Source organism: Mya arenaria, chromosome 13 (genome assembly GCF_026914265.1).
Source record: "Mya arenaria isolate MELC-2E11 chromosome 13, ASM2691426v1".
Taxonomy (NCBI): Eukaryota; Metazoa; Mollusca; class Bivalvia; order Myida; family Myidae; genus Mya; species Mya arenaria.
Genome location: NC_069134.1, coordinates 58,989,105 through 59,016,060, shown reverse-complemented (window position 1 = coordinate 59,016,060; position 26,956 = coordinate 58,989,105). Strand labels below are relative to the sequence as shown.

The window sequence follows — 26,956 nt, the reverse complement described above, 5'->3', positions numbered from 1 at the left end:
ACAAGAAATGACCGCACATGACAATGATAGAAATGACCGCGCATGACAATGATAATACAAGAAATGACCGCGCATGACAATGATAATACAAGAAATGACCGCGCATGACAATGATAATACAAGAAATTACCGCGCATGACAATGGTAATACAAGAAATTACCGCGCATGACAATGATAATACAAGAAATGACTAAGCATGGTTCTAGGGACGCGTGCATTCCCTTTTAGGAACGAATGCATCCCTTCTAGAAACTTGTGTTTTTTTTGTTTTGCCACACTTATCGAGGGTTACCACGGATGGAGCAATAATTTTGGGTTACCTCTGTAGCACGCTCGGTTAAAAGTTTCACGTCATAGTCGGGTTAGTCTGTGTAACTACTTACCATTCATTGAATAATCGTTTTATGATTAATATAAGATATTCACATATTTACCATTTACAAACAGTGTTTCAAAATATGTTTATACCGCAAGAGATGTTAAGACCGTTTTTTGTATAGAGCGACAATCCTGTGATTTCACTCAAGAGTGTTTGTGTCGCTTTATCGGGAGTGTATACCTGATACACCGCTCATGATTCAAGCGTGTCTTGCGCTTGATTCGATGATTGTCTTTTCGCTTCGTCTTAAAACAATAGCAACGACATGCTTAGCAAATATGGATAATAGATTTTAGGATTATTTAGATATTCTTTTTTTTCTTCAGTTATAAAGATTTCAAGATTTTAATAAATAACATTTTCATAATGGATTTATTAACACGTTTAAGGTTGTGGGATGAAAAAATGTATAGTGACCCTAAGGGGCATTGATAAACTAGGATAAATATCAGCATGTTTTTCTAAAATGGAATAATATGGGTTAATATTATACAATGATTATTACTAATACGTGGGTGTTATGACGAATTAAGACTACATACTTCGGTCTCTGATCGTTTGTCAACAGATAAACCGATTAAGGCGAATAAAAGTGTCGATATTTATTCTCTATTGTGTGGTTCATAGAAAACATGGAAATAGAAAAGGTTGAAGACAGTATTCATAAGTTTGAACAGAAGAAAGAGTTCCACGAGGTTAAACTGAAAACACGACAATCATTTAGGGAAGATCAGGTCGCTTTAGAGAGGCGGCTGTCTAAATACCGAGTAAAACCAAAGGGGATAATGTCCGCCGAAAACGCGGACGGTCGGACGAACGGACATGGGAGCGGTCATCGAACTCCGGACAGTGAAAAGGCGGACACAACTGGAGTAGATGGCTTACAGTCACAGCTGGAGAGCATAGTTATAGACATCAGTGATGAAAAACGCGATGAACGTAGTAGGAATAGTTCCATAAACATTGATTCTGAGATTAATGGTGATCATATCTATGCAGTGGAAAATGATGAACTCGTCAGAAATGAAGCGAAAACTGAAGGTGTTCCTCAAAATGGATTGGAAAATAAGGGTTATACAGATTCACGCACAGATGTTCGGTTGACCGCAAACGGTAGTGATAATGATATTGGACATACACTCTCCCCGCGGGTGAATGGTCACACTGGTCAACCTAATGGTTATCCGAATGGTCCGTATACGAAAACAGCGGTGGTCAGTAATGGCGGTAAGCATTTGACTCAAAACGGACACCCGGCCGCCAGTCACTCAACCCTGATAATGAGGCCGAAAGTGAACGGCCACCCTCGGACCAGTATGACCCCCGAGCCACGCCTGAAACTGGCGGGCATATACCAGAAGAACCCCAAACTGACGGGGGCGTCCACGGAACACTTGGACACTATATCCCTAAGAGGATCAAAATCAGGGTACGTCATTTCGTTATTATATACATGTTTATATTTATGAAATATTGACTCATAATAAGCTGTTTATTTTTAAGCATATGGCCATCACGGAGTTCGTTATCAGGGAGAAACATAATGTTATTTTCATAACAAAAGGTCAATTAATGTGTTTTGAATTATTTGACATTCCTTTACGATGTATCAGAACAAGTTACGTATTGTAAGGAACTATGGTATCATATTCATTAAAATGAGAAATTTGTTGAACGAACTTAAAACGGATACAATTAAACGGCGCGAAATGTTATTCTGTACAGGCTGTAGTAGAAGGTATTCTACCCATAGTTAGCACAAAAAATATACTGGTTAAGTTTCATTTTAAAGTTACAAAATGTTAAATTTGAATACATGTATTTTGCATTGAAGTTTTCACCGAGAGCTTTTTTAAATAGACATATTTTTTTTTTTTTTTTTTTTTTTTGAAATAAAGAAATTGCTATTTAATTATTGTAATATTTGGTTTTATAACTTCCCTTTGATATATCCAATAATAATAGTAGCGCCATTATTGTGTTATTCCAAAATGTAGTCAGCGAAACAATTCTATAATGATTAATCAATATTAATTTAACATAGAAATAATCTCGATATTAATATCTAAATACACGAACTTATCATTGCATCTTTTAAATGGAGAGCTTAATACATTAATATCTAAACTGGACTAACTTTCTTTGGATCCTAATGATGGATGACTTACCTTAAACTATAATTTACCACATTGTCGTAAATGATTCATATATAGTCATAAAATATCAAATTTAATAAATACGAAACAAGTAGGGTAAAGATGCACTTTGAATGAAATGTCTCTTGAATTAAGAGTTGATTTCCACTCCCACATGTAATGTAAGTTGTTTACAGGTTAAATGAATACCGCAATGAAACACAACCACGCTTATAGTGTGCTATCACGTATATTTTAAAGTATAACTCATGTATTGTTGTTTTTGTTAAACATTTGACGTTTTAAGAATTATTTAAAGTTTGATTATGAGGACATAAACCCCGTCGTTTTGCTCAAATATTAGATGAATAAGGACGACTATACTATCCGCCACTTCGTCGGCGTCGGTACACAGGTTACATAACTCCGTACATAGGTTACATAACTCCGTACACAGGTTACTTAACTCCGTACTCAAGTTAATTAACTCCGTAAACAGGTTACATAATTCCGTACACAGGTTACTTAACTCCGTACACAGGTTACATAACTCCATACACAGGTTACATAACTCCGTACACAGGTTACTTAACTCCGTACACATGTTACTTAACTCCGTACACAGGTTACATAACTCCGTACACAGGTTACTTAACTCCGTACACATGTTACTTAACTCCGTACACAGGTTACTTAACTCCGTACACAGGTTACATAACTCCGTACACAGGTTACTTAACTCCGTAAACAGGTTACATAACTTCGTACACATGTTACTTAACTCCGTACACAGGTTACTTACTCCGTACACAGGTTACATAACTCCGTACACAGGTTACTTAACTCCGTAAACAGGTTACATAACTTCGTACACATGTTACTTAACTCCGTACACAGGTTACTTACTCCGTACACAGGTTACATAACTCCGTACACAGGTTTCATAACTCCGCGTACACAGGTTACATAACTCCGTACACAGGTTACATAACTCCGTAGGGCTAGTTGAGATTTTCACTAATAACTTCTATACCGTTCATTCCATGGACTTCATACTTCGAACATGTTCATGGCCATCACACAAGTAGATAACGTATCTTCATTCTTCATATTATCGTACCCCCCCCCCCCCCTCTCCAAAACACACATACTTTTTATTGTGTTTTGATAGACACAAATTACATCATAAATGCATTCAATTTTAAGACAAATCGGCGTCTAATCGAGTGCGCTGTCCTACGACAGCTCATGTTATAATCATCGCCGCTGAAATAGCAGGATGGAGTCCATTTTGAGGACTCACTTAAAAGCTCTGGTCATATGGGATCGAACTTACGACCATTTACAAATAGTTATGGCTATCCTTATGCTTTTGCTCTATTGTATCCCTCATTTAATAAACAAATAAGTAAAGTCATTGTGGACTATGGACTACGTAATTTGGGCAAGAAAATATATCGACATTTCGATTATAAAGTCAAGTTGATCTGCATTTTAAATTAACACAGTGTTGATCGATTGTTACTTAACCATTCACTGAAAGGTTGATAAACTTTATCGTCAGATATATCGTATTGGTGTTTCATTGTTTGATTTTCCTTACTCTTGAAATTTGAGTCAAAGTAAACACTTACCAGGTCGTTACATGTAACATTATATCCAGTAGTTGTCCGAAAACTACGTTTAGGAATGTTCTTATTCAGCTTGTGTCAACGTGATTAAATTGTCATATATTCGTCGATATTGTGTTCATATAAATGTATCATATCCGGCAAGCGCAGTTGTTAGCGCACTCGATTATCACCTAGATGACCTTGGTTCGATTCCTTGCCTTGGCGCAATTGAATTTGGTTTGTGGTCACCAAGTCGGACAAGTTGGTTTCCTCCGGGAAACACATTAAACAGTATAGCGTAAAATCGTTCCAACGAGAGTGACTACTATAGTGTTGTTATAACTTGTTTCACAATCGTTGTAAAATATATAAGTTCAAACTAATATAAATGTTTAATGGTTTGAATGTGACCTGTCGGGCTATTTATGACTTTTTTCAAAATTTTAGTCCGAATATTACGTAAAGGCACGTCTGAACTCAAGATGCTTCAATGTGTTTAAGTTCTCTGATTTTAATATAAATAGTCATATACAAGTAATATGACTTAAAACGGGCTTGAAATGTTAAAAACTTTCTTGGGGTAGTACCGCTAAACCCCCTTTCAACATTTTAAACCATAGACATTTCGGTTCTTAGGGACGGGCGCTTGTCAAACATTTGCGCCCTTAAGTTACGCCCACTAACGTGATTTCCTGGATCCACCCCTGCATACTGTTAAAGAGCACATGCTATTATCGCGTGTACAAACAGTGTATTGTACCGAGTCTCTACCGCATAATTAGGTGTCTTTCCTGTATTTTGAGTTTAGAAAAGCGTAAACACAATGTGACATGCACATACATAAATTTTTCACTCCCCTTGCATTAAAACATCGGTGCAGAATGCATAGCGATATTGATCATGTTCTTTTCTTCTCTGTCATCTACACATTATCGTTTTTTTATCGGTACATCTTTTTGAAACCATTCATTATAATGGATGTGCATGAAGGTAGTTATTTGGTGAATGCATGCTTAAATATTATTTTTTTTCCTCATTTCAGATTGCGGCCACACGACTCGCGACAACAAATAGGTAAGTGAGGCCACGCCAACTGAATTGTTCTGTTCTACGAGCTTTGGCCAAGAAAAAGTTGGAGCGAGCGAAATAAAAAAAAATCGCTTTATAGTTGCACTCTCACAAATTGACAGTTTCGGCCTTAAAAAATAATCTCAGAATCAGCTCATTTTGGCATCTTGTCCAGTGCCATAAATTGAGTCATATAAGATAACTTACAATAGAACAGATCTCAATAGTTTCATAAACTGCCGAATATTTCATTTTACTTATTAAAAGCGTTAGTAGCTCTTATAGCCATAACACATCAATTGTCAGACGTGAATATGAAAACCTGCGATCTGCTCTTTTGTCAGCAGTCTTATATCACTGATTTCCAGACATTTACGCAAAATTTGCTCAATCCAAGACCAAAAAAAATGAAAATAGAAGTTTTCAAAACAATCCATCTGTGAGAGTGCAGCTTTAAAACAGTAGTGCGTTACGGTGAAGCAATTTTCAACAATCTCATTAATATTTTGAATGGTGAATTTAAATAATAACAACATAATTTAGCTTAGGCACTTAACACTTTTGGTTCGGTTTATCCGTCCCAACCTACGAAATAGGCGCCGACCCTAACGTTGTTATAGTCCATTGGTAAAAAAAATAAATAAAAAGTATTTGTGAATGTGTTAAAATATATAGTTTAAAAGCTTAATACTGATAAATGCTGATATACTAATTATTTTAACACCATTATCCAATAACGACAGCTACGTTCTTACGTAATTTAAAGCTTAATGAAAGAAGGAAACACCTACCTACCCGACCTGTTTTTGAAAAGGATGTCACCCTAACCAAACCCTTTTTTCTTGCCCTACTTAAGTGTAAGTTAAAAGAAATAACCCATCAATATTCATTTAATGTACCTGTTCAGTCTTCATGATAGACACATACATCAACATGTTTAGCGTTGATTTATGCAACATAGCTTCACGAAAAGGACATTAAAGCTGCACTCCCAAAGATTGAACGTTTTGACAACTGTTTTATTTTTTGTCTTGGAACGAGCCAATTTTTGCGAAAATCCATGGAGACCAGTTATATAAGACTGCTGACAAAAAATTAGATCGCAGATTTTTATATTTAAGTCCAAAAATGATGTTTTATGCATTTTTCTTACACCGTTATTAACGGTTTATGCCATAGAACATTAATTTGCGAACGGAAATATGAAAATCTACGATCTGATTTTTGTCAGCAATCTTATATCATTGGTTTGGAGAAATTTATACAAACATTTGCTCTTTCCAAGACAAAAAATAAAAAAAGTTGTAAAAATGGTATATCTGTGAGAGTGTAGCTATAAATTCAATTCCTGAAGAAAAAAGGTTCGGTAAACCTGTAGAACCTAACATCGTTTTAGTGTGGCCTAAAGTTATGCAGTTGTGGTTCTTTATGAAAACAGTTTCAAATTATTGTCATAAAAGTCCACAAGATATAGATCAACAATTTGCATGCATTTGATGATAGATGATTTAATCATTGTTAGCTAGACGATCGTAAGCACGTTCAAAAGACTCGATGATTTAAATAAAAAAACGAAAACTTTACGTTTATTTAATTGAGCAATTGCATTTAAGAAAATATCAATAATCTTATTCCTTGACCTCAGTCATATTTTTGTCTGTCTGGCAAAGTCAAATAGATAGGAGCATATATGAGTTTGGTTCCCAGCCGCAGTCTGCAAAGTTCACAGCTTCAAAATCAAGATTTAAGAAGACACAAACTTCACAAACGATGTATATTATTTACGAATATGTCTGTTTTTATTGCTTGCTTAGAATATACTTGTTATAAGGATAATGACACAGTTTTCATGCATTTCAGTGACCCCGATTCCCGCAGCGGAAGTGACGTCACTGCCAGCAGACGGTAACCTGTGCGGACAGAACGTTCGCGAAATGGTAACGATATTTCGTCTTCTCCACGTGCCAGATCCTGTCGTATGCCGCCTGAGCGCGTGCAAGGTGGACGGGAAGAGATTCTCACTCTTTTCTGACAAGGAACTTGCTGAACTCGGGATGGGAAACCCCGTTATCAAGTACTTCCGGGACCGCAGTTCTAACATCAAAAAGAAACGGAAGAATCTGTTTATTTTATAAATTATATAATCTCCAAGACAAAAAAGACCAACTCACCTCGATATTATCATATTGATAGATAAATCAAATATTTTATAATCAAGATTTATGGGATGGATCGGATCCGTTTTACTCGTGCAACGCACGTTTAGCTTCGCGTACACTCCTACAATGAGGATGAGAAATGTATGTAGCATACCGGGAATGCGTTGAACGTTGTGGGACGTCGGAAGCGTACAGGTCCGCCTACTTTCTACTTATGTTGTGTGTAATGCCTCATTGTATCTGAAGAAATATGAGCAAATGGAGAAACAGTTCAAACGAGGCTAAGGGTTCAAAGAATGTTATGAAAACAGAAGTATATGCATATATTTATTCGGTATACGGAAATGAGTGTATGTTGAAAGTAGTATGCCTGGACGTTGTATTATTATAACCAGGTAAAACATTACTGGGTGTAACAAATGTGTGTTGCTTTAACAAGAAACAATCGGAACTGCTTTGCCATTTTCCATAAAAACAATCTCGGATAAATATGAACGGTTTACAATGTCGGAAATCTACGCTGCAAGTAGATCGCGTAGGAATTTAGGAGTTAAAATTAATGAACATACTCTTAAGAATCGGAACTATTTGTGCAATAATACACTTTTCTGGCAACAATTTCAACTTAAATATACATGAAAACACTAAGTAATTAAAACTGTTAATAGATTTTTTACGAACTACTGATAATGATGTACCTGTGTACATCCGAGGTTGTTTTCGATGCGAAAAGTCCGAGGTGCTCCGGATGTAACAAAGAAATGTCGAAAACGAAAGTAAGGTCCCTTGACCTAGCATGGCTGATCGAGAACTGTCTGCTTGGTATATTTACTTGGCCAAGCTTTGAACAGACACTGATGTCATGAGTCTTGAGAGAGTGACAAGACAGACAATAATGTGATTTTAGGAGTGAAAGTGTTCTTGTAGAACTAAATAGGTGTCCGCCTGTCACCGGTCGTGGGTTCAAGTCCCATCATGGGCACGTACTCTTAGCCTCTCATAAAGAACATCATGGGTCGTATTATAAAGCATTCTAGTTCATTTCCTTACTTTTGTCGATTTCTTAAATGTTCATAGTCAGGACAAACGAACTATATAAGCGTTCTTAACATTAAAGTATGTTGTTTTTTTCAGTAAAGTCAATGAAAATATTCCAGAAATTATTAATTATCAAGTTTATATATCATATCACCAAAAACATACTTAAGTTGGTAAAGTTGCTTAAGTTAGGAAATGACTTAAGATTTATGAATTCCGCCCAGTACTCATTTAAAACCAGGAAACGGACTTGAGAGTGATTGACACCAGCTTGCAACTGTCTTCACGGTCGAGCTAAAATGAACTTATAGAAATTAAGATGTTAATTTTATGTACATTGTATATGAATTTGTTAAATATCTTGCCAGTGTATTCACCGTAGTTAAACATAATACTTATTAATGGCTTTGTAAAATATTATTGTACTTACCATAAGGCCACACTTGATAAATAATTTGTTTAGCGTTTCCTTCACACAATTAAAGGTGTTGGCAGGTTTTGTTTGTGTGTGTGTGGGGGGGGGGGGATACCTCCTACTCCTAACACATTAGTTCGAAATGTAAACGAAACAAACACTGGTTAAGGTAAACAATCGGGTCATGTGTAGTTTTGTCAGTCGGTCGTAAAAAGTCAAATAAACTATTTAGTATATGTTAATGTTAATGTCAATGTTAACTTAATGTTAAGGTTTTGACGGAGCCTGATGTTACAGTCCGTAAATGTTTAACTCAAATAAACGTACATGACTGAAATTATTGATTAGATAATCGTTTAATCGACCAAATATTTGTAGTATTCATCTCCATTTTATAAAAGTGCTCAACATAACATTTTCAGTTTATTTAGATGGTAATTCCTTTGTATACCCTCATATTTATTTTACATATCACAGTGTCGTTGGTGTAATTATCATGTATACTATTTATTATGATGCGTTAAAATATTAAAGACTTTGCAAATAAAAGAACTAATATATAAATTAATATATAATGTTTTCTTTTCTTTTTCTCCTTAGCCCATTCGGAACTCTTCGGCAATTTTCTACGAAAACAACCTCAGATGACGGTTTACAATGTCAGAAATCGGTACACTTTAACTACGCTGCAAGTAGATCGCGTAGTAATTTCAATTTAGCGTACTAAATGACTTAACTCTTGTGAATCTTAATTATGTTTGCAATAAAACACTTCATTGGCAATCATTTAAAATTAAGATCTACAAATACAAGCCATAACTATACACTTAATTAATGATATAATTCAACAATCGTAACAACTCGGCCATCTCCGGCAAGCTTCGAGATAGACAAATTCCCAATACTGACCGAGGTGTTCCGATTGATAATTCCAAAGTTCACAAACTCCTTCTAATGATGAACCGGCATACGTGCGAGGTTGTTTTCGATACAAATGGCCGAGGAGTTCCGAATGCCCCTTAGCCGAGCTAAGGAAAGGGACGCAATCCAAACAGACGTCTCTAATTAAATGGTTGCTTGTTTACAATCTAACTGATTGATTATTTTCTGATTGATTTTCAATAAAATAATAAATGACAACAAATTAATTAAATTGATCACCTGTCCGCATACTAGTCTGATAAAAGGGACAAAATGATTGATTGGTATTTATTGAATCCTTTATAAAGCGGTCCGAAACTGACAGCTAAAGAGTTAGCAATTTCAGAAATCAATGACTTCATCAGATTTGTCCGCATTTTCTATTTGATTGTCAAAGACAAGGCAACATGTTGCCTTCGATTCTTCTTTGGTATCGACAAAATAGGATACTTTACCCATAAACTTTACTTCTCTTTAACCCATAGGTGGTCGTATCGAACAGAAATGGTGAAACACATTAAAGGTTGATTTATACAATCTATGAAAACGTTGTTTTTTTCATTACTTGAAAAAAAGGTTTATTGGACAAGGGATGTAATCGATATTGTTCACATTCTTTTATATGTAAAATTTAAATAAAATTATTAATATACGGGTTTTGTTCTTTTCTGTTATCCCTCAGTCAAGCTAAGAAAAGGGACATAATTTAAAATAAAGTCTCTAATTTGATTGTATATACATATATGAAAATAATGGATCCAATATCGATTTCACCTCTTGTCTAATATTATATATATGTCACCATTTCTGGGCTGGTATTCAATATCGTCTTAATTGGATCTAGGAACGGTTTAGCTAATCGGATTACTTGATATACACATCTGACCATTAGGGAGAATGTAGTCAATGATGTATCACCATCATTTTAACTTAAGTTGACTATTGAATAGCACCCCTAATCGATACGACCCCCTGTGGTTATACTAATATTACTCGACTTTCTACATCGTGCAACTGCTTTTCTCGAGGGAAGACTACTTTTACAGGTCATGTGTTATACACATGCATTCTAATAAAACCGGTTGAGTAACGGTTAGTTTGAAGTTGTTCAAAATGTTTACTGATTGGTCAATATTTGTCCTATAATAAGTACTAACCAATCAAATCGTTTTAATTAATCAACTACCCAAAAGATACCATGTGGACATTCTTCGCTGAAGTGTAACATATCGGTTGAGCATTTATGGAATTATCGCAGAATTTGATAAAGCAGCCAATTCGACGTCTGAGAAACTCCAGGCTAATTTACTTTGCCGGAAAATACTAACTTCGACGTAATAAACTTTGACCATTGTAACTACGTTTCGGGAAATATGTGAGTGAACATTAATTACGTAAACGTATTTTCTAAAAGAAATGATTAAGGACAAAAGCATGTCTTATTGCCATTATGGAACCAGCTATTGAATGGACTAGTTTGTGAAGCGATTAAAAGAGTTTGAAGAATACCAGATATGTGTAAGTAACTAGAGGGGTGTGTTTGTTTGAATTCAAACTTAAAACGATGTTTGCTGTCGCTCTTCATGGTTATATATAAGTGGGTGCATATTAACTTTTGGGCTGAAGTTTCACTGTAAAGAATTCATCGTCGTATAAGTAGCTGCATTTTCACATTTCGGTTGAAATTTCAATGTAAAGCTAACAGAGTGATAATCAATATAACAAACATAAATTTTGAGTGATTCACCTTTAACTACTTACTAAATAATGCATTTATGGAAAATATAAATTTCTGATAACAGGATTGTAACCGTGTATTTAATAGCTGGAAACGCAAAATTATTATTAATTTTAAATATCTGGTGAGAGCTAAAAGATTTACTGTGATATACTATCGTCTCATAAGGTAGAAATACTGTATGTTTCTGCATTTTTTTAAATAAATAAACACGGTATCCTTCATAAGAACCATTGTTTTCGAGATTTACTCATCGTTTTCGGGTCATCAAAACAATTGTATTAATTGTGGTACTGCTTATTTGGGAGTATATATTTTATAGTTTATTTACATCTCATCAATGCACATCAAATATATACAGTTCATATCACTAATAATATACATATCCACGAGTACATTGCCACTCAGATTAGAGTAATAGGAGACTTGATACAATATTTAAAAACTAAAATATTTTTATGTCACAAATGTTAACATTATAAAACGAATACATAAAACTTATCACTAAACCGTAAGAACAATTATTAAAACTGTTTTTGTTACCTAAAAGTTTAGAAGTGCATCTTTAAATAATGCAATACATTCTGATTTTAATGAAGATTTTGTAAAATTAGTTCATATTGACCTAACCACCTTAAGCTGGCTTAACGTCTTTGTGTGAGATAATTGTACGTTTTAGGCTTAAATTTATTTCGCTATTGAAATGACTGCAGCCAACCACAAAAGAGCCGATTACACACATACTATCATAATTTTCTATTCTATATTTTTGTACGGTAGCATTGACTGTGACGAAAAGGTAGATGAAGTATGCGGCGTGTATAAAAATTCATAAACTTGAACGCACTCAAGGATTTTAACAGAGTGAAATGACATCTTGGAGCGAAAACTAGCAGAGAGGATAGTAGTTTAGTCATGAATAAAACTTTTTGAAGCATGTCTGTATTCTTGGATTATCTTCCACTGGATTAGTAGCTGATTAGAACTTTAATGTTATCCATTCTTTGATCTTTTGATTGAAGATTTCATACATCAAACGTGTAAAAAAAACTAAAATAAGATAATGTCTGAAAACGTGCAATTAGTAAACATTAAGCAGACGGCTTCAACAAATGGCAGACCGAACGCAAACGGAAGTGCTAATAAGGCGTTCTTCTTTGGATTTCCCGGTTCGGGTTCTGCGACCACCCAGGGGCCGGGGGATTCGCCGGGGGTCAGACAACAGAATGGTTTCATCGCCAATAGAGAATATGGAGACTTTGATACGTGAGTATATATCTGTCTATGCAGTTGTTAAAATTGTTAATATGCACAATAGTTTGAGGAAAGGGGTGGTTTCTTTTTGTATTTAGGCCATACCAAATCGTTTCTATGTTAAGCGTCCGCGGACGGCAAGGTTTTTAGCTTTCCGATCGAAAAAAATGACACATTTCATTCGGTCAACGATCTTGCCGAAAATTTTTGACTTCCTTTTACCGTACTTTCAACTACAGAACACAACATGTTAACATGATCCATACTTTGTTATACTATTCTTGACATTGGATCCCCACGATCAACTGAATTAAATGTGAGTTTAATAGTATTCATTATGCAGTGGAAATCTATCTAACAATAGAGAATTGTCAAGAATGGATCAAGGAGGCTCTGGTGTCTTTTTTGTTTATAGGATATCACTCATTTTTTTAAATTAATTATATATTTTTTTATTTATTCATTTTTATATATATTTTTTTTATTTTATTTATTTATTTTTTTTTATTTTTTTTTATTATTTTTTTTTTTGGGGGGGGGGGGGTCGATTGATTTCTCGGGATAGCAAGATGGTTATCCTTACTAAGGGTAGATGTTAAACATACCAGCGACTTGGTATAGCCTTACCCAACTATACATTCATACAAACATGTATAAAATACAAAACAAAGCGTTAAGTAGTTGCGATCATAATATACGAGTTTCATGATAGTTTGCAATGTGGTTGAAACTATACGTCTAATTTAATACCTCGACACGTCAATCATATAGCTATAAATGCATTATATTTAGTGTGTCCCAAATCACGCTCGCAGTCCTAATTACATCATCTAAAAATAAATCAATAAAATCGCATACTTGGTGAAATTATAATACGTCCATTTAATAAGGGTAAATGAACGATATTACACATTATTTCAAAAGCAATGCTTTCTAGTTATGATAAATGTGTCTTGGTACGGATAAAATAGTATTTTATAGTTTTTCCAAGAAGACAATTAAGCCCCTTAACCGCTCACCTGTTCTCAAATCACGTTGCAAATATAGATTTTGCAGAAGCAAGCTCGTCTGACACTGAAACATGGCGACCCCAGTGTCAAAAACACTAATAGTATCATAATTCATTATATTATATCAAATGTGTTTTGAAATGTTTTATATATGTACATGTTGTGGTGTCCGAGCACACAGACATTCTTGTGAATTTTGGGGCGTTGTTTAATTCAATGCAGGTTGTTAAACAATGTTAAATTACTGCATGTATATTTCTTATAGAGTTAGTCCTGCAATGTGTAAGCGAACGAGTCTCTATTTTGGGCAATTTTAAGAACAACAAATCCACATCAGTTATTCTCTTTGTCTAACCATCATCAGTAGCAACAGTAGCAGTGACAACAGCAGCAGGTTGTTGGAGTTATAATCACTTTATCAGTTACTATATGACATTTGTGGGAAGATAACTATCTAGATTTTGTCTAAATAGATATTTAGATATTTCAGTATCGGCAGCTCGCACTTCAAACAATTAAAGACACAATAAAAACAGCTTCATTTATCCCTTTGAAGGAAGGACATTAAGAGCCTTTAAGCCTTTCCCCGCTAGTGTTGCTTGGTTCAATATAAAACTTCCGGTATGGTTTAAAACAGTCCCAAGGTAATTTAAGTTGTCAACAGCTTCTAAGTTCTAACCATTTAGGTTACCCTCTGTCTGTCCGTTTGTCTGTCCGTCAATCCGGCAAACATCTTGACGCTGCATTAACTCAAAAAGTATGCAAACTAGGTTAACGAAACTTGGTATGAGGATAGAGGGTTATTCTTGATTAATATTAGCACGATTTAACGCGATACTGTGGTCTTGTGACGTGGGGGAACCGGAGCACCCGGAGGAAACCCACTTGTCCGGCTTGGTGACCACAAACCAAACTAACATGTAAAAATATTTAGTATCTGTGATGCGAAGAGTCTTCGTTAATTTTTTATAAACACTCGTTCACATTGGGAAAAGGTGTCATCCAAGCATTTATGTGTCTGGACATTTGTGAATTTTAGCCAGTCAGAAAAATGGCATATTAAAACACCATTTACTTTACGCAGTATGCAACATTATTCGGCGCATAGCCATTTTTTGGTAGAAAATGTTTGAAATAATTAGATATGCACATCAATTCATATTCTCTCTTCCAAATGCCATGATTTCAATTTCAGTAAAAATACCATAACTTCGTACGTGAAAGAAATTGCATTTACCTTATCCATTACATTGTCAGCATGATAACACACAACTTCGTTTCGCTTAATATCTTTCTGAAATTAACCATAAACATCACCAACAGATTAGGAGGGGCGCACCCGGCGTGCACCCCCTCTAAAATCTGCCAAGTTTTACTTTAATTTTAAAATGTGAGAAAAAAGAAATAGCATACTCTTAAAATGCTTCATTTCTAAAGACAAATTGTTAAAAGTTGCTTAAGGGAGTAACCCCCACCCCCATGCAAACAGTTTATGCCATAAACATTCGGTTCTGAGGGAGTGGCGCATGTCAAAGGATTGCACCCCTAAGTAACGCCCACTCTAACATCAATTCCTGGATCCGCCCCTGAATGTTCTTTAATATTTATGCTCTATCCATGCGTGCAAATAGGAACATTATTCCAAACATATTCCCCTCAATTCTGCCTTACAAAGACAAGAATACGATATGTTCAGAATAATAGTAGTTCATCTGTATGTAGGAGAGATACCTTTTATTCCTTTTCAAATTCAACTATATTCATACTCAATTCAAATAACATAATCCTTTCAAATATCACACAAAAACGGAATATTTATATACGAAGACCTGGTCGTATCTGTTGACAATGTTTAGCATTATAATGGGGTTAAATATAATACATATTTACACAACAATCCCTTTGTATGTCAAAGAAACTATTAATGTTTTATCTGATTCGCCGATTTTGATTCAGATTGCAACCAAGACCTGCCATTATATTCTTTTCAAACTTTTATGTTTTACGATGCTCATTTTTAATGTTTTGCACGTAGACATATTATGTTTTCAATTAACCTATATTTTATCATGCATACTACCACAATTTTCATCACGATTATCATGTGACCCACCTACTACCGACATTTCACTCACTTAACTCATTTACTCATATCATTATCATCATCATAATCGTCGTCGTCGTCATCATCATCATCATCATCATCATCATTATTCCACCTCATTTCATTATCACCACCTCAACAGCAGCGGTAAAAACAACATATGTCTCATCGATTTCTTAGGGTTTTTTTATTTCATCATTATATAGAGTTCAAATCCGAAAATGTCGTTATTCATCCTCAATTTTTATTATTATTTCTATTTTTTTACGATTTTTTAAATTATAACACAGTTCAATGCTATACATATTTCTGTATATAAAGTTTATCAAAGGCGATCCCTAAGTTTGAGAAAGTAATAAAATCTGAAAGTCATCATATAAAAACATATGCTTTTATGATTTGCTTAGTAGTGTGTAACCCGTTTCGATCCGTGCACCTCCGACTCGTGCTGATTATCAACATTTATATATCACATCAAAAGCTTCAAAGATTTCTGTATAATTTTATTAATATGCATTACCTTTCAGCAAAGACACGAACCTTCTTATTAATCAGTCAAGTATACAATCATTAGAACACGTCCTATTACTGCTTTAATAATTAATCCATCATTTTTATATAAACATATTATTACCATGTAAGATGTCCATTGTATTATAAAGTAATGATTAGCAGCACCACCATCACCACCACCACCACCACCATCAGCACCATCACCATCATCGTCATCGTCACCGCCACCGCGACCGCCATCGCTACCACCACCACCACCACCATCATCATCATCATCATTATCACCACCACCACCACCATCATCACGATAACCACCAACACCACCACCACCACTACGACATCGACGACCTACACCACCACGTTTTTTTTCCATCTGGATAAATATGTTTTTTAAGGAAACTATCGTATTTCTAAATGGATTGAAATGAGGGGCGAAGGTCCCATTATGCAGCAAACCATTTGGATATATCATAACAATGCATTGTAACTCTAGATACAGGTTTCGTAGTGATTCTTTGTTTGTACACGCATTTCGAACAATTAAAACCCTGAAATATGCAGACGTTAAAAAACAGCATACATTCTATTTGTCACCACTGACGATTTTATATAAAAATAAACGTGCAATAGCGCTTGATCATACTTTTAATTTCTCAAACTCGGTTGAGCGTGCTCAGATGAAAAACACGCCTTTAAACGCCCACTCAAGCAGAAAATATACGGGATGGATTTTCTTTCACTATACTTAAACATTTTGCCAATACTCGGCCCACGGTGCCAGGTCATGCGAAGAAATTAGTTGAAAACTTTGCTTACACCATGACCACGGATCGATATGGATCACTGTGGCCATGATTATGACTAATTTTAATGCTCAACAATTTAATACCTGTGCTCCCACTAAACATTTATAACTGCAAGCGGGATTCATATATATATAGTGTGTTATAATAGTCATTCCTATTCGGGGTGACACGGTGCATTGAACAATCGCTGGGTGCGCATTTCAGTGACTGCTTTTGGACAGAGAAGTTGTTGTTTGTCTGAAATTGGACACGGACTTTGTTGATCTTCCTGATTATATAATAATGAAATTGGACGGAATTATGACTTCTATAGAATCAAGGTACATCATATTTTATATATATCTTACACTGTAATGTCATTATCAAAAACAATCGAACGTTTTATACCAGTCAATTGTTACCACGGCCCCCGGGTCCGGGGATAGTGGGGGAAATTGGCCATGTTTTTACCTTTTAGGTGGCCCCGCAGTGCCGAACGTGCGGTGGTTTTGTTTTCACGCCGTGAACAGCGGGGAATTGGCCTTACCTAGGATGTCCCAGGGGTGCTGGGACATTTGGCGCGGATTTTACCAGCAGTGTCCCCGCCGGACCGGTATTTTACCTGGGATTGGCTGGACCGAAAGTCAAAGTCCCCGCTATTCCCCGACCTGGCGGGGGGAAGTGGTTACAAATGACTGGCTGCATTATTGATAATGTATCGAATGTTATAATGACGTTCATTTTCATGAATGCTTTATTTTTCACCCAGTTCGAGTTTTGTAACATGTCTGAATTCGTCCGTAACTGTTTTCACAAACAATTCTCTCAGTTTCATTAATGGACCACATGCCGTGTAAGTATTGACAATACTTGGTGATTTAGATTTTCTGACATGTCACGACCTAGCCGATTTAATCAACCGTCCATCCAGTTTTGTAATCCAATCTATAACTTACCTGTCGCAGATTCCTTCTTTATGCTATTTTAAGCATCGACGTTTTTTTTTATTTTTTGTCAAACACACCTTACCAGTTGTTGATTCATGGACAATCAAAATTAAATATTTGACTCGGTGGCTTGGTATTCAATCAATTTTAAAGTAGACTAGTGTGTTCAAACATCAATATTTGCACTGTCTAGCTTCTGAATTTCGCCTATTGGTTTCGTTCCGCCTACAGGTCCATTGACAAGGCTGTATAGTCTTTGCTATGACGATACTTTTTTATTGTCTGCTCTAAAAAACTATCAAAAGGTTCATCAGTTTTGAAAGAGTTCGTCAGCCACTTTTGTTCTGAAATCGGATGTTCGCTTCTCTGAAAGTTTTGATAAAGGGAACAAAAGTTCTGCGCTGGTACCATGAACTGCAACTGTTAACTGAATAACGACAGTAGCTAAATAATCGGGTGTCAGCTAAACAAGACAACCACTTCATTGGTATTAAAAATAGTATGCCAGCTACCCTATGTACTGTATAAAACCTCCCATAAACAACCTTGGTTCTGTAAACAGCACGTCAGCTACATTAGTTCTTTAAACAGCACAACAGCTATTTCAGTTCTGTAAACATCCCGTCAACAACTATGGTTCTGTAAATAGCACGTCAGCTATATTAGGTCTGTAAACAGCACGGCAGCTATATTAGGTCTGTAAACAGCACGGCAGCTATTTTAGTTCTGTAAAGAACACGTCAGCTATTTAAATTCTGTAAACAGCACGTCAGCTATTTCAGTTCTGTAAGCAATATGCCAGCTGCAAAAGTTCTATACAGTAAGCCAGCTGCATTAGTTCAGTAAACAGCACGGCAGCAATCTTAGTTCTTTAAAAGCACGCCAGCTACATTGGTTCTGTAAACAGCACGTCAGCTGCATTGGTACTGTAAACAACACGTCAGCTACATTGGTTCTCTAAACAGCACGTCAGCTACATTAGTTCAGTAAACAGCACGTCAGATACATTGGTACTGTAAACAACATGTCAGCTACATTAGTTCAGTAAACAGCACGGCAGCTATCTTAGTTCTTTAAAAGCACGCCAGCTGCATTGGTACTGTAAACAACACGTCAGCTATATTGGTTCTGTAAACAGCGTGCTGTCAGCTACATTAGTACTGTAAACTGCACGGCAGCTACATTTGTACTGTAAACTGCACGTCAGCTACATTGGTTCTGTAAACAGCACGTCAGCTACATTGGTTCTGTAAACAGCACGTCAGCTACATTGGTTCTGTAAACAGTACGTCAGCTACATTGGTACTGTAAACAGCACGTCAGCTACATTGGTACTGTAAACAACACGTCAGCTACATTGGTTCTGTAAATAGCACGTCAGCTACATTTGTACTGTAAACAGCACGTCAGCTACATTAGTTCTGTAAACAGCACGACATCTGCCTTAGTTCTGTCAACAGCACGTCAGCTACATTGGTTCTGCAAACAGCACGTCGGCTACATTGGTTCTGTAAACAACACGTCAGCTACATTGGTTCTGTAAACAGCACGTCAGCTGCCTTAGTTCTGTGAACTGAACGTCTGCTACATTGGTTGTTGATACATAGAATATGCAATGTTCATTGCTCAGTCGTAGAACATGTTTCGTACCTTGTCCAGTCGCAAAACATGTTTCGTACCTTGTCCAGTCGTACAACATGCTTCGTACCTTGTTCAATTGTACAACCTGTTTCGTATCTTATCCTCTCGTACAACATGTTTCGTATCTTGTTCCGTCGTAAAACATGCTCCATACATTGTCCAGTCGTGCCTTGTACAGTGACGTTCCCTCAAACAAGCGGTCGTTCGAGAACCGGCGTTCCCTCGAGCTCGGAGCTTGGTCCAGAACTATTTTTGTTCTATTTTCATATAAAATATACCCACGCTGCATCGAAACCTAATTATGTCGAGCAGTCGAGCAATATCCTCGGTCCCAAGTACACAAATCGTGCACAAAACCTTATGGCTCCCTCGAGGACATAAATTCACACTTTTTCCCTAACGCGTGTTCCAAAATAAACAAACAATTGCTAGGTGTTAAAATTTTCGCAAGTTGTAAAAATTGCAATGACAGCTGAAAGGCAATTTGATAAGGTGTGATAAACCGTTTTTTTACTGTTAACGCATGACCGGTATTAGTTGATATGGGCATTTGAGATGATAATTATGAGAAGTTAACGCTTTAGATGTGGTCAGAAGGTTCTTTGAATTCACTGCCGATGATGACAGTGATCTTCAGACGCTCTGTACGCTGTCACGTCACATTACGATTGAACAGTTTCGCGAAACCGACAAGATGCGCCGATCAACAATCCTTGATTTTGCGAAACTTAAATCTGACTAATGCCACAATATGTACTGTCATTTAAATGTTGCTTGTTACGAAAATGTGCTTTTATGTTAAAATAAGCATTTTCTTTTTATTCATTTATTGTTTTTTTCTTTTGCGTTTTACATTTAGTTTACGTCAACTTTTGAACATATTAGCGATTTCCACAACGAAACACATAATCGGTGTCTTAGTAAACAGTCTGTTTGACGACTTCAAACTTAAAATACACTGAAAAGATATCTCATATCAAACTGAAAAATTGAAAATCGGGTCGTTCGAAACATCGGTTCCCTCGAGGTTTTGGCTCGGTCCCTGGCGACCTTGAGCGATCGCAGTTTTACTGTACATATAAATCAAGCCAAAATAAAGATGAGTGTATACATAAATTCCCATTTGGGCAAGATAAACGATATTCCAACACGCGTGATCATTATTTTAATAACGTAAATGTAACTATGAAAAGTACATGTACTTCAAAATATACGCAGACTTTCTTTATAAGTAAGTTTTTGACGTCTTCTAAGAATATTTGGCGGATGACCGAATGCACTAATATATCATTGGTAAAATATAAATATAATAAACAAATCTGAACGAAAGTTTCTGAGAATCCGGCTTTCTTGACCGAAGTTACTAGAAGAAAATGATGACGTCGAAATGTGTCAGGAACAATAGTATTTCGTATTTTTCATAAAATCTGATTTCGGCAAAACGAGTATTATTTTTTTATTGATGCAGCCAAACTTCTCGTATATTCGTTTAAAGTTAAAGTTTGAAGATATTATGCAAATTTTGTGGGGGGGGGGGGGGGGGTTATATACGTGAAATCGACACCCACACGTGCAAATATAAAATCGTTCAATATCGAGTGTTTCGATGTGTTGTGCTGTAGATTTATATGCAAACAGGCTATGCTAGTTATAAAAATAGAACTGCATGATGGATTCAATTTTGCAATGGCTATGCTGTAAAGTCATCCATTACTCTTAAGTAAAGATCATATCAAAAATAACTAAAATAATTTAATTAATTTTAAGCTGAATAATAATCTTTATGCACATATGAACAGAGCGTTATTTGAAATTACTAGGTTGCGCCGTCTGGCTCTACCACATATGACTACATCAATCAAAATAAAATGATAAAAGTCCAATAATTTGAAGTCGTTATAAGATATTAAATCATTGTTTGCATATTTTATCACAAACGAGATTTATCTAAAACGCGGAAGTAAACAAGACACAATCGTTACAACTCGGCCATCTCCGGCAAGCTTCGTCAATTCTGTTGGATAATGGCCGAGGTTTTCCGATTGACTCAACGACAGCGTCACTACGCGGGCACCTGTTTGACAAGTGCCGATAACCGACTCAAGTCCCCAATATTAACCATAATGATTTTTGCACATTAAGAGAAAAGGTTCCGAAGGTTTCTTATATGTCTAAAAATATTATTACTATCTCTATTGAATGTGTGTGTACAGTCTCAAAGTATTTTTTGAATGACCCTCGTATAAGAAGGACATCCAAGCAACACATTCTGCAACAAATTGAACATGCCAAATAAAGGTACTCATAGTGTTGTTGGTGCTGTTGCTTGTGCTGCTATTGTTGCTGCTGGTACTGGTGGTAGTGGTTCTGATGCTGCTGTTGCTGCTGGTGATACTGCTGGTGCTGGTGTTACTGCTGCTTTTGCTGATGTTGTTGCTGCTACAGTCGTTGTTGTTGATACTGTTGTAGTTGTTATCATCGTCGTCATTGTTTAAAATAAAATCATTAAACAAAAGGCTTGTTTCAATTGTTGAAAAGTAATTAAATTCTCATAACCATACATTATAACATTTGTCGCATCTTTGTCAATGGCACATTAGTTTAATCAAATATGCAATTAAAACGTTGTTGTGAGAGATTTATTACTTAAACAAGCTTGAAAATATGTTAAATATGTCTCGTTTATGACATCTCATTTAAATTTAATTTTAACGATATCTTGATTCTGCATGTTCAGTGACAAATATATAATTATTGAAAGTTTATAAATGGTTGTAATTTTACAATAATTGCCTGAGGTTCCAATGGTATTCTGAAACGGTACTGAACCTTAAGATCTGATTGTAAATATAAAAGTTTGTATCATTTATTACACCCTGTTTTTCTTGCTGTTTTATACCTGATATGATGCTATCCCCAGGGCGGGTCCTGGATTTGACATGAAAGCGGTGGGGTAAGGGAGAGTGGGTGTGGGAGTGGGTGTGGGTGTCGAAGGGGGGGATAACGTAGGGGCGTAACCTTTTTTACTTGAAGCCCTCTCTCAGAACCGAACTTTATTTAGTTTAAGTGTTGGCAGTGGGGTTTTGGGGTACTCCCCCATGATTTTTTAAAACAACTTCTAGTCCGTAATGGTGCATTTAGGGCGTATTATATATTTTTTTTAACTATATTGAAATAAACAAGTAAACTTGGACGATTTTGGTGGGCGAGCGCCTGGTGCGCCCCATGGTCTCGCTAGTGATTACTATATTATCATTATATCATAAAGTTACACGTGAAAGCCTTCTTTCAACGAAACACATCAAAAATAATGTCAAATATGCCCTGAAAGCAGATTTAATGTGAAAATATTTCGACATTGTTACTTATTCAATTATTACTTAATTGTCACTGATATATCATTGAACATTTGCAAATAAAATTGCTCCAACAATATGTCGCAAGAGACATCTAGACTGGTAATCTTTTAATTTTATTATGCAAGTCTACAGGACTTTCAAAAGACTTTCAATAATTTAATTTGTTATTGAAATTTGAAACCTTGTTTTATCATGTGTTTTGTGAATAGCTTGTGCGACTTATTTCATATCAACTGCAAAATAAAGAGAATTTGTTTAACAACTTCGTGCCAAAAAATTAATACTAAGTGTCTACAATCTTGACCCTGTCAGTGATAATTGTATGTTTTGTACTGAATGTTCGCTTTAGTGTACTTGTAAGTTTCTTACATTAATGCGCTGCTTATCTATTTTAAAATGTTATGTCTTTATTCATGCCGTATGACAATGACCTTCACCCAGCAGTTCAAAGCCGCCATTTGTTTTCGAAACTTCATTCCATTTGAAACTATGACAATATTTTTAGTTTCAGTGATCTCCAACCGTGATCTTAACCAATTTAGTATTATAGAACCCTCACTGCGGACAGGGGACTCAAGACCTCTTAATGACCATGACATTGTGTCTCGTTTTAGTAACTTTTTACCCACGCGGGCAGATGAAGCCCCGCCGGTAAACATACCCTAAATGACCTTGACATTGTGTCTCGTTTTAGTAACTTTTTACCCACGCGGGCAGATGAAGCCCCGCCGGTAAACATACCCTAAATGACCTTGACATTGTGTCTCGTTTCAGTAACTTTTCACCCACGTGGGCAAATCAAATAAAGCCCACCATTGCCCCCCCCCCCCTTAAGACACAAACTGATCTAACCCTTGTTTCTCTTTTCAGTAACCCCTCGCCAACGCGGGCGAACGAAGCCCCGGCAATGCCCGCTCAGCCTCCCCGCCAACAACCTAGGAGCAGACCTACCAGCTCCAGACGTAAGCATGTTATGTTAAATTTAATCAATTATCTTTTTTTTCTATTTGATAAATTAAATATCAGATTTAACTTAATCTTAGCATATGTTATTCATTATACAAGGGTGTTTACACGTGTTTTAAATACTAGTACACGATTATCGCAGGCTAAAATATCTGTGAATGATTATTGTCGGCCAGAGTCCAAATGTTTAGAACAGTACCAATTATGCAATAGTAAAAGGTGTAAACTGTTGTATTGATGGCATCAGATGAAATTAAAGAAGGGCAAAAAAGGTTTTAAGTCTTTTAACCGTATTATTTTTCTATATTTCAATACAAAATTATAAATACGTGCGCATGTAACACGTCCAAGCCTTAAATTAAATATTGTATATTACCTCTCCCACGACCTATCTTTATATGATAATTGCATTGCTTAAAGTGCGAGGTGTTTTCTTTTTACTTGTTTGAATAAACAAGTTTGACGAAAAAAAAACAACTTTTGTATGGATATCATCATTTTTGGCGGGAGGAATTTTTATATAAATACAAATATTTATCGACCGACCGTTTCAAACTTAATATATATAGGGCTTGTTTTGTCTTAAGTGTTTTACTTTCATTATTTTGCTACATATTTAAGTGTAGCCAATTCTAATGTTTATACAGGTTTAAAGTAATTGTTACGATGTGAAGTCATTCATTGAAACGGCTCCTTGGTAGCGGAACCAAAGAATTTTTAAGGCTGGCCTTACGGAATGTACATAAGGTCGCATCAATTAAGTATTCTTCCGCATTCAATCTCTTCCATGTTCATTTTTATTTGCGAAAAATAGTGCAGAGAGCTTTTTTAATACCATTATTTAATATTGCTACTCAATTTTCAGCGGCGGAGAAGTTCATCCCAGAGCACGAAATTGAGATACCCGGAAACGGAAGTCTGCATGACTTCACCGCAGACGACATGTCTACGTTCTTACGTTACCTTGGCGTCGACGAACGTATAGTGGCGCACGTGCATAAGAAGGGACTCGACGGTTACAAGTTTTCAAAGCTCAAAGACTCCGATCTGGAAGTATTAGGGATGAAAAACCCCGTCATTTGTCATTTTCGAGACCGAAGCATTAAAGAAAAAGGCGGGAAAAAGAAGTTACCATTTATGTTGTGATAGAATTATGTTTTTGAGTGATATTTGAAGAAATTAAAGTGTTCTATATTGGTGATAATTGAAGAAACTATAGTGTTTTGTTTACTGAAGAAACTATAGTGTTCTTTATTGTATGTTAATACCTACAAATATTATGTTCTTTCACTTCAAAGACATGATGGGACGAAGCGATATTAGTTTTTGACTATTAAAGTGTCCAGAGTTGATGGCGGAGAGATTTATTTGCTATATGCTCAATTAAGTATTTTTCTGTCAAATTTCACATGTATGCAAAAGTGCTTATAACCAAATAAGTCAATTACGGTATATACATGGCCACACCCCGTCAGGTTTAAAAGTACGGATTTACTGTTTTGGAAACTACTAAGTTTCCAGTCATCATTCCTATACGAAATGTGTATTAAATGCAATCAGTCCAAACGCATTTATTAGGTTGTCTATTTTAGAGTCGAGGTATTATCATAGCCTTGTGGTCGTCATCATCGGCGTCGTCGCCGTTGTCGATGTTTAAACGGTCCAAGATATTCAAACGAAACTTGGTACACCTGTTAAGAGACAAAATGCACGTTTATATTTTAAGGCCAACAACTCCGACTTTAATTTAGTGTCGACTTATGCCCCTTGTTAAGACTGGATTTTTGTTGTATAAAAAACAACAGACGCGCGTTGGCGACCACTCGGCAGCGTTTTTATTTAATTTACATAGATACACGTTGTTCAGGGATACTCTTCCTGCTATGTATACTATAGTCGAACCCCGATGGCTCGAACTCATTGGGACCGCCAAAAATACCTCGAGCCTCGGAAAATTCGAGCCAAGCGGGAAAACTTACGTTCAGTGAAAAGACATCGATCTTTTACATTCAATTCGAGTCAGCGAGGAATTCGAGCCAAGCGAGTTCGACCCAACGGTGTTCGACTGTATATACTTAAGTATGTCTACTATGTATAACATAGATAAACGTTGTTCGTGGTCCTCTATGTGTACTTTATACTAAAATGCATTTATGGCTAAATTTTCTAATTTTGTACATACATGTAATAAATTTTGTTGCATAATGAGGATGATTTATACTATTACATTATAATGTTAGTGATATCAATACGTTTCAATTGTTATTAACACAGTTTTATCCTTACAAATAAAAAGGGGCGTCTATCATGATAAGGATGAGATAATTTGATTAATACAACCCCACATTTAAGATAACCAATTAGATATTTTGATAAAAAAACATTCTTTTTTCTTCCTGGAACACAAATGTATACCTAAATTATGTGTTTGACAATAATGCCAGACGTTATGGAATACGACTTTTGTACAGTAAGTTAAAAATAACTGTTTTTGTAACCTATTCTATTATATAATATACCTTTTTGAAGGTTGAATTTAATGTTACGGTCAGTAACTGTGTTCAAAGCGGTCAAATTCTTTTGTGCTGTTTGTTTTGCATATTTGTAAAATACAGTTCATATATGTATATATACAGATGTTGCATTTAATACAAAACAAAATGATGTTGTGAAAAGTTGTGTTGCATATTAATGCATTTATAGATATATACATTATTATTATAAATTACTTACAAAATTATTTAATAAATTGATAATAACATTGCTCGTCTTATTTCTTTATGCAATAAAATTGCCGGAGATATAGCACACATGAATTCTGCAATAAATAATATTCAGTGAATCGTTTTCTTCATAATTTCCTTTCGCATCAAAATCAATGATAACTTAGTCATAACGACCGAACCTTTA

The 26,956-nt window shown here is 35.7% G+C and overlaps 2 protein-coding genes across 3 annotated transcripts; both read left to right on the top strand.

Annotated features, from left to right (window-relative positions):
• The first annotated feature begins 566 nt into the window (after nt 1-566).
• Nucleotides 567-9,376, top strand: LOC128214893 (uncharacterized). Its single transcript, XM_052921596.1, has 3 exons — nt 567-1,809; nt 5,171-5,202; nt 7,057-9,376. The coding sequence occupies exons 1-3, from the start codon at nt 1,013-1,015 to the stop codon at nt 7,329-7,331; spliced, it is 1,104 nt and encodes a 367-aa protein (XP_052777556.1). The 5' UTR covers nt 567-1,012; the 3' UTR covers nt 7,332-9,376.
• A 1,767-nt stretch (nt 9,377-11,143) lies between these two features.
• On the top strand, nt 11,144-26,807 carry LOC128213029 (uncharacterized). 2 transcript variants are annotated; one of them, XM_052918511.1, is made up of 4 exons: nt 11,144-11,247; nt 12,248-12,733; nt 23,951-24,042; nt 24,912-26,807. In XM_052918511.1, the coding sequence occupies exons 2-4, from the start codon at nt 12,531-12,533 to the stop codon at nt 25,190-25,192; spliced, it is 576 nt and encodes a 191-aa protein (XP_052774471.1). In that variant the 5' UTR covers nt 11,144-11,247; nt 12,248-12,530; the 3' UTR covers nt 25,193-26,807. The 2 variants fall into 2 exon arrangements, with proteins under 2 accessions (XP_052774471.1, XP_052774472.1); XM_052918512.1 differs by lacking the exons at nt 11,144-11,247; nt 12,248-12,733 and adding an exon at nt 17,149-17,474.
• Nucleotides 26,808-26,956: the final 149 nt, after the last annotated feature.

Coding starts and splice junctions, on each gene's coding strand:
- LOC128214893 (XM_052921596.1), top strand. CDS start 1,013: ATGGAAATAGAAAAGGTTGAAGACAGTATTCATAAGTTTGAACAGAAG. Junction 1,810..5,170: donor CTAAGAGGATCAAAATCAGG/GTACGTCATTTC, acceptor TCCTCATTTCAG/ATTGCGGCCACACGACTCGC. Junction 5,203..7,056: donor CGACTCGCGACAACAAATAG/GTAAGTGAGGCC, acceptor CATGCATTTCAG/TGACCCCGATTCCCGCAGCG.
- LOC128213029 (XM_052918511.1), top strand. CDS start 12,531: ATGTCTGAAAACGTGCAATTAGTAAACATTAAGCAGACGGCTTCAACA. Junction 12,734..23,950: donor GAATATGGAGACTTTGATAC/GTGAGTATATAT, acceptor TTCTCTTTTCAG/TAACCCCTCGCCAACGCGGG. Junction 24,043..24,911: donor CAGACCTACCAGCTCCAGAC/GTAAGCATGTTA, acceptor CTCAATTTTCAG/CGGCGGAGAAGTTCATCCCA.